Source organism: Physella acuta, unplaced genomic scaffold, assembly GCF_028476545.2.
Source record: "Physella acuta isolate Inbredline_101_S28 unplaced genomic scaffold, ASM2847654v3 ptg002632l, whole genome shotgun sequence".
In the NCBI taxonomy this organism is placed as follows: domain Eukaryota; kingdom Metazoa; phylum Mollusca; class Gastropoda; family Physidae; genus Physella; species Physella acuta.
Window position 1 is genome coordinate 10652 of NW_026734082.1, and position 14649 is coordinate 25300.

General features: G+C 33.9%; 2 protein-coding genes across 2 annotated transcripts; both read left to right on the plus strand.

Annotated features, from left to right (window-relative positions):
• Nucleotides 1-1018: 1018 nt before the first annotated feature.
• On the plus strand, nucleotides 1019-8281 carry LOC131933791 (uncharacterized). The gene is made up of 8 exons (XM_059290360.1): nucleotides 1019-1038; nucleotides 1879-2221; nucleotides 3075-3123; nucleotides 3696-3762; nucleotides 4111-4248; nucleotides 5589-5700; nucleotides 7208-7287; nucleotides 7969-8281. The coding sequence occupies exons 1-8, from the start codon at nucleotides 1019-1021 to the stop codon at nucleotides 8279-8281; spliced, it is 1122 nt and encodes a 373-aa protein (XP_059146343.1).
• Nucleotides 8282-9641: 1360 nt separating this feature from the next.
• LOC131933795 (uncharacterized) lies at nucleotides 9642-13564 on the plus strand. Its single transcript, XM_059290365.1, has 3 exons — nucleotides 9642-9667; nucleotides 10622-10690; nucleotides 12982-13564. The coding sequence occupies exons 2-3, from the start codon at nucleotides 10663-10665 to the stop codon at nucleotides 13458-13460; spliced, it is 507 nt and encodes a 168-aa protein (XP_059146348.1). The 5' UTR covers nucleotides 9642-9667; nucleotides 10622-10662; the 3' UTR covers nucleotides 13461-13564.
• The last annotated feature ends 1085 nt before the right edge of the window (nucleotides 13565-14649 follow it).

The following is a 14649-nucleotide window of genomic DNA, read 5'->3' on the forward strand; positions in this document are numbered from 1 at the left end:
CATTTCTTTTTTTTCGTTCTTACTTGTAACGTAACATTGGATATAGATTTCCACAAGCACAATTAAGTATTATCATTCGTAAAGATATCTATATATATAATTCTCTTCTTCGAGCCGTTAGAAAACAAGCTGCAAACGCTCTCCCTACCTCCCCACCCCTACATGGTTTTAGTGAGCTGTGTTCACTCTAAATGTTTACAAGCAGAGCCAACGATTTTAAACGTAGGGGGGGAGGAGGGGGGAGGGAAGGAAGGGGGGGGGGGTTATGGTCCTTAACGAGCTACTTATAGTGTTTTAAAGAAATATTTTCAGTGTCAGCGTTGGTACTGTCGAATTCACAAATTATGAATTATTGAAAATTAGAAACAACTAAATAGCGGCGTATGTTATGCCGCGGGCCGGCTCGTACGCTATAATGGCCTTGTGATGCCGGGTTTGGTGAAAGCTAAATATCAGTTATGTTACGTCAAGAGAATACGATATACAATCTTTATCCTGGGATCGCATCTGCTTATATATGACTAGTACAGTGTGTTGAATCAAACACAATTCTAATTCAAGATAATGAGAATATTCTTTATTCACACATTAATCTAACTGTTCTAACTAAAGCTAACACTCGATTTTTCCCTAAAAGCTATCAAGAAACACATGAACTCTACTTTATCTGCCCAATGAATTGCTATGTCTAAAGAAGATTCCTTACATTCTATGACCCCGGATTACTATAAAGTTTAAGGACCCGCTTTGGAAATACACATAAAATTATTCTAAATTTATCCTAAAGCTTTTATCTCTAATATGTTTTGTATTGCACAAGCATATTTATTCCATACTTTCTAAATAACGCAAAAAGGCTTTTTCAGTTGTTTTTTTCTAACATTTTATTCAACAGTGTTAATCTTTTTTCTCGCCAATCAGAAATCAATTACCTCAACGTAACAGAAAATCAAAAAGTTCGCGTCTTACTGTTGATGTAATAAAAATTTCCTTTTGGCTTTTATATCCTCATTCCAAAATGGACCATCGAAACGTTGTGTAAACGATGTGTGCTTCACAAACTAATAGCAAGTTGAATTAATTTTTCAAAATGTGTAGTGTACGTTGTTCAATTTATGTACCGCGATTTTCAATTTATGTCGATGTTTAATGTATTTATTGGTTTTCATTTCTAGTTATTTATCAACACGGTTGTTATTTACTGTAATAAAATGTTGTGTATATTAATATATATTTTGTTTTGACTATGACAAAAACATATATTGTGAGTGCTATTTGCTCTTTCTTTAGGTCATACAAACGTTAAAGCTTTACTCTAGACACATTGCGGGTCTACGCATCCTGTGTAAAAAGTCTTTCTCCCTCCTGCTGTTTGCAACTGTGATTTTAATAAGTCTAGTCATCGTTGGAATTAAGCATGTAGGCATTCTGTTTACATATTTCCTTGTTCAAGCATTCATTCGAATGATTAACGGTGATAGTACTAAATATATAAATGTATTTTAAATATCCATGTTTTAAAATGATAACACGTTATTTTAAACGCTAGTTATTGTTACATAAGAAAGGAATAATTGTGTATTTGCATAGAGTGATACAAACCTTAAAGTTATATCGGTTTTTAGCTAATTATATGCATATATAATTATATATATATATATATATATATATATATATATATATATAAATCAATGATATATATATATATATATATATATATTTATTTATATTCCAGAGAATTTACATAAAAAGTGTTTTTGAAGTGTACATAGACAAAGGCTATTCTAAAGTGAGTTCTTCAAATAAAAACATATCTTTTGTCGAATTGGGACGGTTCACAAAAAATACGAAATCTCAATTAACAAAGTCTAATTCAAGCAAGACATTGCCCGTAGACATTCTAGAACTGGCCAACGACCTTAGAGCCAAGCTCGCGCTGGCCCATCACGTGACCGACATTGACAACATCACCAGCAGATGTCAGCAGCTTGGGATTCTCTACCCAGGTGAGTGTAATGCCACGGTCTCAGGTGAGCGGTGCCTTCACGCCGCCATACCTGATGATGTCATCACCAGGGTGGAGCACCTGGTCTTGAACAAACGCCTGCAGGTGCCGGAGACCTACCTGCGTGCTATTCAAAATTTAACGGATCAGCTGGATCGGGATTATGATGTGATTATAATTGGAGCTACTTCATCCAATCATTTTCAAGAATTTCAGGTTAGTTGAACTTTGTCACATTACTTTTGATTCGTAGTTTCAAAGGTAAAAATTTCAAACACGATAGAAATGAATTTAGAATAAAATAGGCTTGAAGTCATTCCCTTGAGAGAACTATTCCCTAAATGGTGGAAGTCCCGGAGGGGGGGGGGGTTAATTTACAGATGGGAAGGGGGTGCTTAGGTGGGGTTAATATTGGTTGGCGGAGGAAAATCTCCGTGTTGGGTTCTTCAGTCTAGGAGTGTATATATATAACAACAGACAAATACAACGTAAACAAACGTAGATAACCCTAACACTCTATAAATATAATAATAATAATAAGATGTTTAATATAAATATATACAGTAATAAAATAATAAAAGATCAAATAGGGTCTACAACATAAATAACAAATACTCAACACCACGTTCCACGTCTACAGCCACACTACAACTAACTGCTTCACACACTAGCACACGCTCTGACACCCGTCACCTGACACACCTCACGTGAACACCTCTCGCTCCATGTAAACACACTCAACCAAGGGATACAACTATACACCAAAGGGAGGGTACCTGTCGTTCCAGCACACAACACACACACACAAGCAGGGGACATGTAAGGGACGTAACACTCCGGGGGTAATTGATATGGGGGATAATGTTCTGGACTTCCGTAAATGTACCACTAACATTAAAGGGGAGACTAATTATTTTTAAGTATTGCTACACCAATCGAAACACGAGGGCATGGCCCAGAGGTAGAGTGCAAGACTGATAACACAAAAGTCTCGAGTTTGAATGCGGGTTGAAGTCACAAAAAGGCGTCTGAGTCCACACAGCTTTGATGAGTATTTTATTGTCTTTAGGCTGGGCATAGTGCTGCCCATACTATCTCTTTATATGCCCAGTTCACCGGTTGACTCTATTTCATTTGCCCCATGGACCGTAAGTTAACAAAAGGGAACTTTACTTTTACTTACTTTATTAAAAGCAGATGTGGATCAGAATTTCCTTCACAGTTTCCTACCCGGTGAAGCAATACCCCCCCCCTCCCCGCCAAAACTAAACTTCCCCCCCCTCCCCAACACCGTGGAAGTAAGCAAAAGACAAGCGTAAACCAGCGTGTTTTTAGAGGCTGGTTACCGTGGATGTAGCCATGTTAGAATCTGCCTTACTAATGAGAAATCATGGAATTAGTCAGAAATAACGAATTGGCAGCTTAAATAGCGGGAGTGATCGCCCCTAAACTTTCGCGAATATTCTTATATAACACTAGGGGTGATAGCAACTGGGGATATAGACATTATTCTTAATCAATTTTTAATTACTTAAACTTTTTTAAACAATACTTCCTTCATACTATTTATATGCGAAAGTAAAAATAAAAGGACTCATAAATCTTCAGCAAAACGTGTTGAAAAGCTTTTAAAAATTATCACCAGGCAATGATTAAGGGGGTCCATGAGTTGATACTGCCGTTTCTCAAGGACGTCCACTTGGTAATATTCGATATAGGGTTGAAAGAAGAGGAAAGGAAGCTTCTCGAAAAACATTGTAGGTATGGATAGCTAAGGAAGTTATATATATATATATATATATATATATATATATATATATATATATATATATATATATATATATATATATATATATATATATATATATATATATATATATATATATATATATATATATATATATATATATATATATATATATATATATATATATGTGTGTGTGTGTGTGTGTGTGTGTATGTGTGTGCGCGTTCGTGTGTGTGTTTGTGTGTGTCTAAACAGGTAAACAGTAAACAAAATATAAGCTAGCTGGATATTTTTGATGTATATGTTAGTTTTACATACCATTCATAACAGTTTTGGTTGTTTTTCTTTTTCCCTGCAGATGTACAGTGATAAAATTGAATTTCGACGAGTTCCCTCCACATTTTACCACTTTTAAATGCTTTGGCTGGAAGCCTGTTATTATTAAAGCGGTTTTTGCGAGGGCTGATATTGTCATATGGGCCGACGCTTCCGTGAGGTGAGTGAATGCATTTTATAAAGTGACTCTCTTGTTACAATTATTATATTCCACCTATTTACACCCCACAGCTAAGCCAAAGCAGTGGGGACGGGGAGGGGGTATAAAACTCAGGTGTTTTTTGACCGTTAAATTTCCTGAGGCAAGAAGACGACACCGGTTAAAGTATTATCTTTCTACATAATTGTTTTGATCAATTTCAATTTCGTTCGGGGGCGCTGGGTGAGGGGGGGGGGGTGGATGTGCACATTGTAAGATGTAGCCCCCATCCCATCACCGCCCATGAATAGATGCCCTGAAAGAAACTCTGTCCCCTTCTCTCGTAGCTGACCAACGAATGTACTTGTAACTGCAACTTCGTGATTAAAAGCTTAGGCTATTGAGTAACCTACTGCATGGGCTAGAACTTCACTAAGTCCAAGGGGCGGAATTACAGTGCCGACAGACCCCGCAATGCGGGGTAACCCACGCCATTTAGGAGCCAAAGCCGACCTTATTAATTTTGCATAGTTAATTTTTTTTAATTTTCTTGCTTTTTTGACTTGATGGTTGTTTTGTAAAAAGAATACTGTAGCTGCGTTTGGATTATCTTTATTCTATAGACACGATACCACGCTCTTGTATATTCTTTTTCCCTTTGTTTTTAAACCATTGTGAAAGCCAAGTCCTCTTTCTTCTACAATCAAACACACGCTGTTGTCGGCAAAATTCTTTTGAAAAGAGGTTGCTGGATATTGAAACAACTTTTGCTTCTTTACAGCGTTGGTTAGGGGCCCACAATGCATTGTGATTTTACATTGTAAAATAGACTTGTAAATATAATTTCGATTGCATGCACGTTTTCTTATTTTTGTTGTGGGGTCATCCATAAATAAAGTGACGCTTTTTTGACGATTTTTACCTCCCTCCCTTCCCCTCCGTCACACATCGTCTCAAGAAGTCAGACCCCCCCCCCCTCTATTTTGTAAATAACAAACAGATCTACTACAGTAGTGATGTCATACAGTAGCTAACACATGCTGTTGCGTAAAAAAGTATATTGACATGAGCTGTAAGTAACGTGAAACAGGCTAACGATAAAAAACACTTCCATGAATTATTTCCCTTTTTTAAATTGTTAAATAGGGGTGCTCGTAGTCATAAGCTCCTTTAAAGATTTGCACTAAACAAATTAAAAGCAATTACTTCTCTTAATTTTTTTTAATGTATACTAAAGAACGACATAATATAAAAAATTCATAAAAAATTCGTTTTAATAACAAGCTTTTATGTAATAATGCACTAAAAAGTAGAAAATAAATTATAAACTAATATTTAAATAAAGTAAATTGACAATTTAGATTCACAGTACCTGAAGTACTATCTGACATGATTGCTAAAGCCAAACTCCAGGGAGTGGTACAGCGACGTCCAAAGTTTAACATCAGCAACCCTTACTTTACGATCCCGCAGGTAAAGCAAATTTTTTGCATTTATTTTATTTATTGAGTGAAACCGTTTTACTTTCTCGTATGTACGAAGTATAGAGAAACTCTTGTAATCGTGCAAAAAAAAAATCGAGATTTTTGAAATCTCGACGTTTTACACCTCACTGATACGGAAAAAACATAATTTTGCAATCTTGTCCGTATGTCTGTGTATGTTTGTGTGCCGTTGTGTTGTGTGTCTGTAAACAAGATAACTTAAGTACCGTTACAGCTGATGAAATTTCATATATAAGTATTCAATCAAAATCATCTTTTGAGCGATTTCAGATAACCGGAAGTGGTACTTTTTTACTTTGAATTTTTCAAAAGCCTATAAATTGAGTACTATTTCAGATAGATAAATGAAATTTCATGTGTAAGTAAAAGATTAAATTCTCTACCTTCTTTCTAATTTTGAGTAATTTACGTTGAACGGAAGTACTAATTTACACTATTTCCGAATTCTCAAAAACTAATGTAAATTTATAAAGTATTAATAATATTACGCACTATTTTGCACATTTTATTTGGCGTTCACTGGTGTGCAATTCTTTTTTCTATGAGGTTTTTTTTTATTTTTAAAATTTAAAGTGGATTAAAATGGATTTAAATTCATGTCTATATCCCGAGTTCCAATCCCCTGCTTTTTTATATAAGAATATTCGAGAAAGTTTAGGGGAGATCACTCCCGGTTTATTTAAACTAGCAGCAAACCATGTATGAAAGACAGGCATAAATAACAACAGTATACACACACATTTAAACTTTTGAAAAATTACTTAGTGCTTTGTTTCCCTATAGCCTACTCCACCACTCTTTTCGACTTGTTTTGTATTCGGTAGTTCTTTTGTTTTTCTTAAACTGATTATTCTAGAATATTCCTGGTATGATCACCATAGAGTAATAGATAAGTTTTCATACACTGAACGTTAATTAAAAAATAATAAACAGGCAGATAACAATGTTTTCTTTTAATAATTTCTTTCTTTGTTCTGTATGCGGTAGTTCTTTGGTTGCTCTTCTTAACTGATTATTATGGAATATTCATGGTGGGGTCACAATAAAGTAATAGATAACAGGCAGATAATAAGGTTTTCTTTCAACAACGTCTTAGATTTTTCAAGTTATATTTTAATTCCTGAATTTAAGGGATACAACTCAACTAATATTTAGGAAAGAAATCGTAGTAAGAAATACTAAAACCGAAAGATACAAAATTTTAATACAGAGAGGAGGGTGCAAATTCAATGAAAATTCGGCAGGGAGGGGGAGATATTGTGTGCCAAAGTCTGTTGATAGCAAAGAAGGGGTAAAATGTAGGCAAAATAAGAATCGTCAAATATTGGCAGTTCCATAACTAACACAACGAAAAATAGTAATGTATATACTCAGCAAACATATATATATTCTAAATAATGTGTTTACGCGTTGAAAAGCTCATATGGCACACAATATTGGTATATGAGTTGATATGCGATTTCGCTATTTTACAGATGTTTGAGTATTTCGGCGATTCCCCATGTGCCCATCTTCCATTCGATCAAGTTGAAAGTGGCTTTGGAATATACCACAGGTAATGTAAATGAAATTGTGTAAAGTATGAGCATATACATAATATATATATATATATATATATATATATATATATATATATATATATACACATACATATATATATATATATATATATATATATATATATATATATATATATATATATATATATATATATATACATACATATATATATATATATATATATATATATATATATATATATATATATATATATATATATATATATATATGTATGTATATATATATATATATATATATATATATATATATATATATATATATATATATATATATCACAGATTAAATGTAATGTGATAAAACAGTTGAGTAAAATTACATTATGCCTTAGTAAGAAATCTAATAAATTAAGTTTACAAATAAATTTAACAAACAAAAAACGTGTATTAGTGTTTTAAATACTTTTTTCTAGCATAAAAACAATTTTCTCTTCATGAGTGGACACAGTTTCATGCCAAATGTGTTGTCTAAGGCCAAGACCACTGCAAGACATACTCCACCGACTTAGAATTAACTAAAACAAAATCACAGCAAAATGTAGAAGAATTTGATTTTAAAAAATTCAAAAGAAAAAAACATAGGCCAACATTTTAAAAGCAGAAATATTTTAAAACAGCATTACTAACATTTTGTTTTTCTATCTATGTGTCTGTTCCAGGGAGCCGTTGATTGAAAAAGCCCTCATTGACCCGTGGGTCGCATGTGCCCTCAGACCAGAATGCACCTGCCCAGAACAACAAAGGGCCCTACAGAAATGCCCACAACAGTGGGACCCACTCAAGTTTGGCCACTGCATGAGAAATGACCAGTCCTCCTTGACCATAATCCTGGCCAAGTTGTTCAGGGAGAAATTGTTTCACTTTGTTATCCATACAGACGGGTTGGTGAACATTAGGAGGGGAGATCATCTGGATTACTTCAAGATGCTGGACAGGGAAATGCAAGCTAGAACAAATAGAAGCAATCTTTAGTAACAGGCTTGTAACAGACAGACAATAAGTTTTTTAATTTAAAATGTGTAACAATATAAATAAATAAATAAATATATATATATATATATATATATATATATATATATATATATATATATATATATATATATATATATATATATATATATATATATACATATATATATATATATATATATATATATATATATATATATACATATATATATAATATGTGTGTGTATATGAATATATCTATATATATATATATAAATTTTATAATTTAAATATATAATATCAATAATATACCTATATATATATATATATATATATATATATATATATATATATATATATATATATATATATATATATATATATGTATATATATATATATATATATGTGTGTGTGTGTGTGTGTGTATAAGAACACATTTTCGACTAATTTTATGAAGCGATTTCGTGTAATAATTGTGTATTAAAGAGTTTTTCTCCATTAACGGATCGTTAACTGATTTATACCATGAATCTTTAGTCCCATTAGTTATATACTTCAACACTGTTGAATATATAAATAAGGCAGGGGCGTAGCGAGGGGGGGGGGGGGGGGCGGGGGGTGCGGACCGCACCGGGTGACACCATTTAGGGGGGTGACACCAAGGCAAAAAATAGCATATATATATATATAAATATATAGAGAAAAACTCGAGAAGGGGGGTTCAAATCGAAAACTTGAGGGGGGGGGGTGCAAATCGAAAGTTTGAGGGGGGGGGTGCAAATCGAAAATTTGAAAGTTTGTCCCTGGGAAGGGTCTCTATGCCTCTGGGGGGGGGGGTGACACCATTAAGTGCCGCACCGGGTGACACCCGACCTCGCTACGCCACTAAAATAAGGCCTATCAGTTCAAAGCGAAAGGGGTTGTGTATGTGTCATAGAAAGCCATCTGTACACATTGAGCTGGTTATGTCACTTTAGAGTGATATCAATCTGTACTGAACAACGTTTGCTGATCTGTTAACAATTTGTCTTAACCTCACAACATACAGAAAGTAACAAAGGCAAACAATGGCGGATTGTGAAATCAAACTGTAGCTACTTCTGGAATCATTTAGACGAATTTGAACACTTTCCATTGAATGGCATTCAAGAGCCACCAGGCCTTCTAAAGTTTAATTATGATCTACTTTGATTTTGTATGTATATGCATTTTAGACTAGACCACTATTTATGTTAAGTTTCGGATTATATCGAATCTGTAAGCGTTGAAGCATGTTTCGGGAATTCCCATTTCTATGAAATTAAAATTTCTGGATTTCCGACATTACATATTATCAATGTGGAGCGCTTTTCAAACTGATAAGAGCAGCCATTTTGAATTTTATAAACTAGGAATACTCCATTATTTTGGTAAGTGTTCAATTGATTATTTTTAAGAATAATATTATTAAATAGTTTTGCATAACCTTTTTTTGCTACTTAACTTTAGGTTAGAAAAGAATATCGAATGTGTTGAGTAATCTAACTGGAATGAATATCACGCTAACGTAGGCGTATAATTTGTACTGTAGAAATACTAGAGAGTAAAGCTTAGGATTGTTGTTTTTTCAACGGAAACGTCTTATGAGCTAATTATTTTCAATGTGAACATTTTCAAAATTTAGGGTAGCAGCAGTTTTAGTCGTTGAATATTTTAGCTTGTTTGCTCGTTAACAGACATCGATTCCCCATTCTCCTTTCCTAAAGTGACGTCAGTCTAAAGTCAAGCCTAGATCTTTTTATTTCCGAAATAGCTGCTGATCGTAAGCTAAGAAACTTCCTTTATTTGAATGCACATTTTGATGTGTTGAGTCAACATTTCTTACCACCCCACCCCACCCTTTTTTAATCTATAGAGAGAGATATGAAAATAAATACAACCTTTCATCTCCGTCTCCAAGTAATGTGACGTGATATTTCGACTGTCCTTATATATATATATATATATATATATATATATATATAAATTATATATATGGCCTATATATTATAATATATCAATTATATACACTTATATATATATATATATATATATATATATATATATATATATATATATATATATATAAATTATATATATGGCCTATATATTATAATATATCAATTATATACACTTATATATATATATATATATATATATATATATATATATATATATATATATATATATATATATATATATAGATACATAGATATATACATTTATAAACTATATATATATATATATATATATATATATATATATATATATATATATATATATATATATATATATATATTATGCCTTCAATTTGTGTAAGCGAAACTTAACCTTTATACTTACAGGTGGAGGTTATTTTCGATGGTAATTATTTTATTGAGGAAACATGGCAGAAAAAAACGTAGAATTGAAGGGTATGTAAACTTCATCATGTGTATTGGAGTGTTTTGTTGGTTGTAATTCATTATTATTTTTTACTTTTATTTTGTTAAGCAGAATGCCAGTTTATCTTCATTGTTGGTTGGTCAGATATGTTTACATTTTTTAAACTAACTGGCAGAATTGTTTACATGCCTAACCTGCTGTACGACAGGTGCGGTGATTTGTTTCTGCGTGGACAGCGGGCTGGGTTCCTGTCTTGTCGTAGACTGCTATGTACCTATATCTATTTGGCATTGCAATTAAAATACATGATGGTTACTATGTTAATTTATTAATATTGTATGTTTCCACGCTAAGCCATGCTATACCAACTACTTTGTTGTGTTCCACCTAAATAATTGTGTCATCTTTCAAATAGAATGTTTTCTAAAATAACGTATGTTTTCTATATTTTATTTGTGTCTTCGATCGCTCACTCCTTAGAAGCTAAAGCTATATTTGTCGTTTTGTCTGTAATGTATTCCCCGTGTTCGTTCTTAAATCTCAAATTGAGCTGAATGAGTGAAAGTAAGTCAGTTTTTGAACTTTTGTATGCTTTATGTCGAAATTACTTTTTGCCCGCGAATTTTAGTACACAATAATTTATTTAAGGTTACCATGGCGAAAGCGGCCATCTTTAAAAAAACAAGATTGAAAACTTATCGTAAATATTGAACATATAGGCCTATCCATTAGACCTTCTTTTAATAACTTGAATAGAGTCAGCTGCCTAGGTTATCTAATAGAAAACACTAAAAAAGAAAAAACCTTTAGTATGATGAATACCTTTATATTTACATATGGAACCTCCGATGGCCGCTGTTGCTATGACGAACATGATTTATGTTTAAAAGAGTCCCAGACGAATGCAAACGTTCTCCCTTAAGTACCTTAACTTAGATATTGTTTATTATACACACATAAATTGTACTTTTTTTATCTTCTACAAATGTATACAAAATGTGAAAGGTAGTCCTTATCACGAACTTTTGTTTTCTTCATATAAATTTTTGTCAAATGTATTTTTTCGCCCTGGTTTGTGTTATTATTGGTTTAGAATATTGTTTTCGTTTGGGAAATCTACCTGCAACCAGTCAAAGAATAAATACAATCAGCTGTAATTAGGGCAGTATATTTGAATCATTAGCGAGCATCACGAGACATTTATTTCAAAGAAGGAAAGATAGAATTAAGAGCAGTCGACATAAATATACAATAATGGAAAAAAAAAATGGCGTACTAGCTGTGGGGAACAGGGCATTTCCCCCTGTCAATTACCCCCCTCCCCAGGACATTCCCCCCCCCCGACATTACCCCCCATAGTAATTACTCCCCCTGTCAATTTCCCCCGCCCAGTAGGACATTACCCCCTCCCCGGACAGGGTTAGAGTTAGGGTTAGGGTTAGGGTTAGAGTTAGGGCTAGGGTTAGGGCTAGGGTTAGGGCTAGGGTTAGGGCTAGGGTTAGGGTTAGAGCTAGGTTTTGGGGCTAGGGCTAGGGTTAGGGTTAGGGCTAGGATTTAGGCTAGGGCTAGGGCTAGGGTTAGGGCTAGGGTTAGGTTTGAGGCTAGGGTTAGGTTTAGGGTTAGGGCTAGAGTTAGGATTAGGGTTAGGGTTAGAGCTAGTGTAAGGGTTAGGGATAGGGTGGTGTCTAGCGTTGGTTTTGGTTTTGTGTGAAGTTTTAGGCTAAGGTGGATGCTTAGGTTTTGGTCTTTTTCTTAAGGTTTGGATTAAAGTAGTATATAGGTATAGAATTCTAGTTAGAGTTAGGATTCTAACTTGAGAGGGGGGGGGGGGGGTAATTCCCCCGGGGGGGGGGGGGGAATTGACAGGGGGGTAATTGACAGGGGGTAATTGCTCCGGGAGTAAATACGGGGGGGGGGATGTCCGGGGGGGGGGTAATTTCCGGGGGGGGGTAATGTCCTGTAGTCTAGCTGTGGGATATATGCGGCAAAATAATAAATTTGAAGAGATAGAAGTATGTATCCAAACTCAGAATTGATCTGAATTAATGATAATTTATATACTAAAAACCCAAAAAAACTGTATCTACCTATATAAAATTGAAGCTCTATTCTAAATTTAGTGTTTGTTTCCCATGCAATCTAAATGTATTTTATTTATTCATTTAAAAGTGATGTTTTATTAAATTTGCAATGTTCTTTTTTTAATAAACTTGTTTACATCGCTTAGTAATCAGTGTTTCTTCCAGACGGAAGAAACTCTGTTAGTAATAATGATCATATTAAACTGTTTTTTTTTGTATGTTTTATTTTTAAAATAAAGGTTATCAGGCAGAAGCTTGTGAAGCCCAGGGTAACGAGAATTCAGTGGTGTGTGGAAAAAGAAAAGACCACAACGTATTTATCCCAGTGTCAGATTTTTCTGTGCACCATCTGCCAGAAAGATACAGGGACGGAGATATCGTGAGTACCACCCAGGCTCTGGCTCGGCTGGTCGTCAGTCTCCTGATTCCTGTTGAAGACAAGCTGCCAGTCACGGAACCTTGCCCACATTCTCTGGAATCCTTCGAAGCATGCGAATCTAAAGAGATCAGAAAAGCCACTGCGAGAGTGAAGTATGTAGAAATGGTTAGGGAAGCTGACAATAAGGTCTGTCAATGTCCGGAGTGTATGTACAGGGCGGATGAGGACAAAGAAACGGAATTCAGCAATGTGGTTATCGTTACATCTACTCATAATGTTTGTGATGTTGATATGTTGAATGTGTTCTTAACTATGATGATATGGGGGATGCACCGGTAAAATTGTATGGTTGTTCTATAAAAACTTTAGATATTAAGAACGACAGGTGTGAGTTTTATTGTTGTACTCACGATGCTGAGCTAAGAAATTATTTAATCAACAATATTAAGGCTTATATGAGTCTTAACACGTATTCTTTCAAGCAAGTATGCGCTATAAAAGAATATGGATCTTATAATTATAATTTCGCACCCACACGGTCTAAGCAAGCGAGTGTCTGTCGGTCATTTAAAGCGCTTTAAAGTAGGGCGTGGCTGGCTGCCCAATACGTACTACACACAATACTTCTATGACACGCCCACCTGCGCGGGCAGCAGTGGTGCCCCAGTGTATGTGGTGGGTAAGGTAAAAGGCTGGACGCATCACACACACTGGGGGTACGAGAGAGGGCTTAGCTTCAGTGCTATGGAATGGGAGGAAATGACTGACCAGTTCATGCTATTGGTTAAATCCATGGGTGAAAAAGGCTTGCTTGAGTTTAGTCAAGATTAAATTGTGTGAAAGCTGTCTGATTTCTAAAAAACATGTTATGAAGAGTAGGTTGTAGTATAAACTGTTTAAATAAAGTTTAGGTTAGATTCAATGTGTTATTTAAAGTTAAAACTGTGTGTGATTTTCTATATTATTTTTGGTTATATTTGAGTTAACAGCATCGTTTACAATACTAGCACTGAATGGATGTGTTCAGGTTAACGAGAATACTTCAATCATTATTGTTGACAATGATACAAATCATGTCTTTTTAGTTTTTATTTTATTTTTTTAAATTTTTTTTTGCCATCAATGCAGCCGTAAAAAAACAATAAGCCTGAAAATTATTAAATAATTCTGAAATTTAATATTTTTAAAAGTTGCAGATCCAGAGCACTAAAGAATAATGTTTTGAGTATAAGTCTACATTTAATTTTCATCTACCCTACATTTCACTTTCGTAATGTAGGCTATACATTGAATGGATCTACAAGAACTCCGTGATAAATATTCTGAAAGCCCCAATTCACAGTAATTTGTTCTCAAAACTTTGCTTGATAAATTTTTTAAATACAATTATTGTTTTTAAAACTACGTGGAGTACCATTTTTGTTTACATTTTCTTTGATAAAAATGTAAACAAATATGTTGTTTTTGACTTTTTAAAATTTAAATTAGTTACCAAAAATACTATAAACATTAATATATATCAAATAGT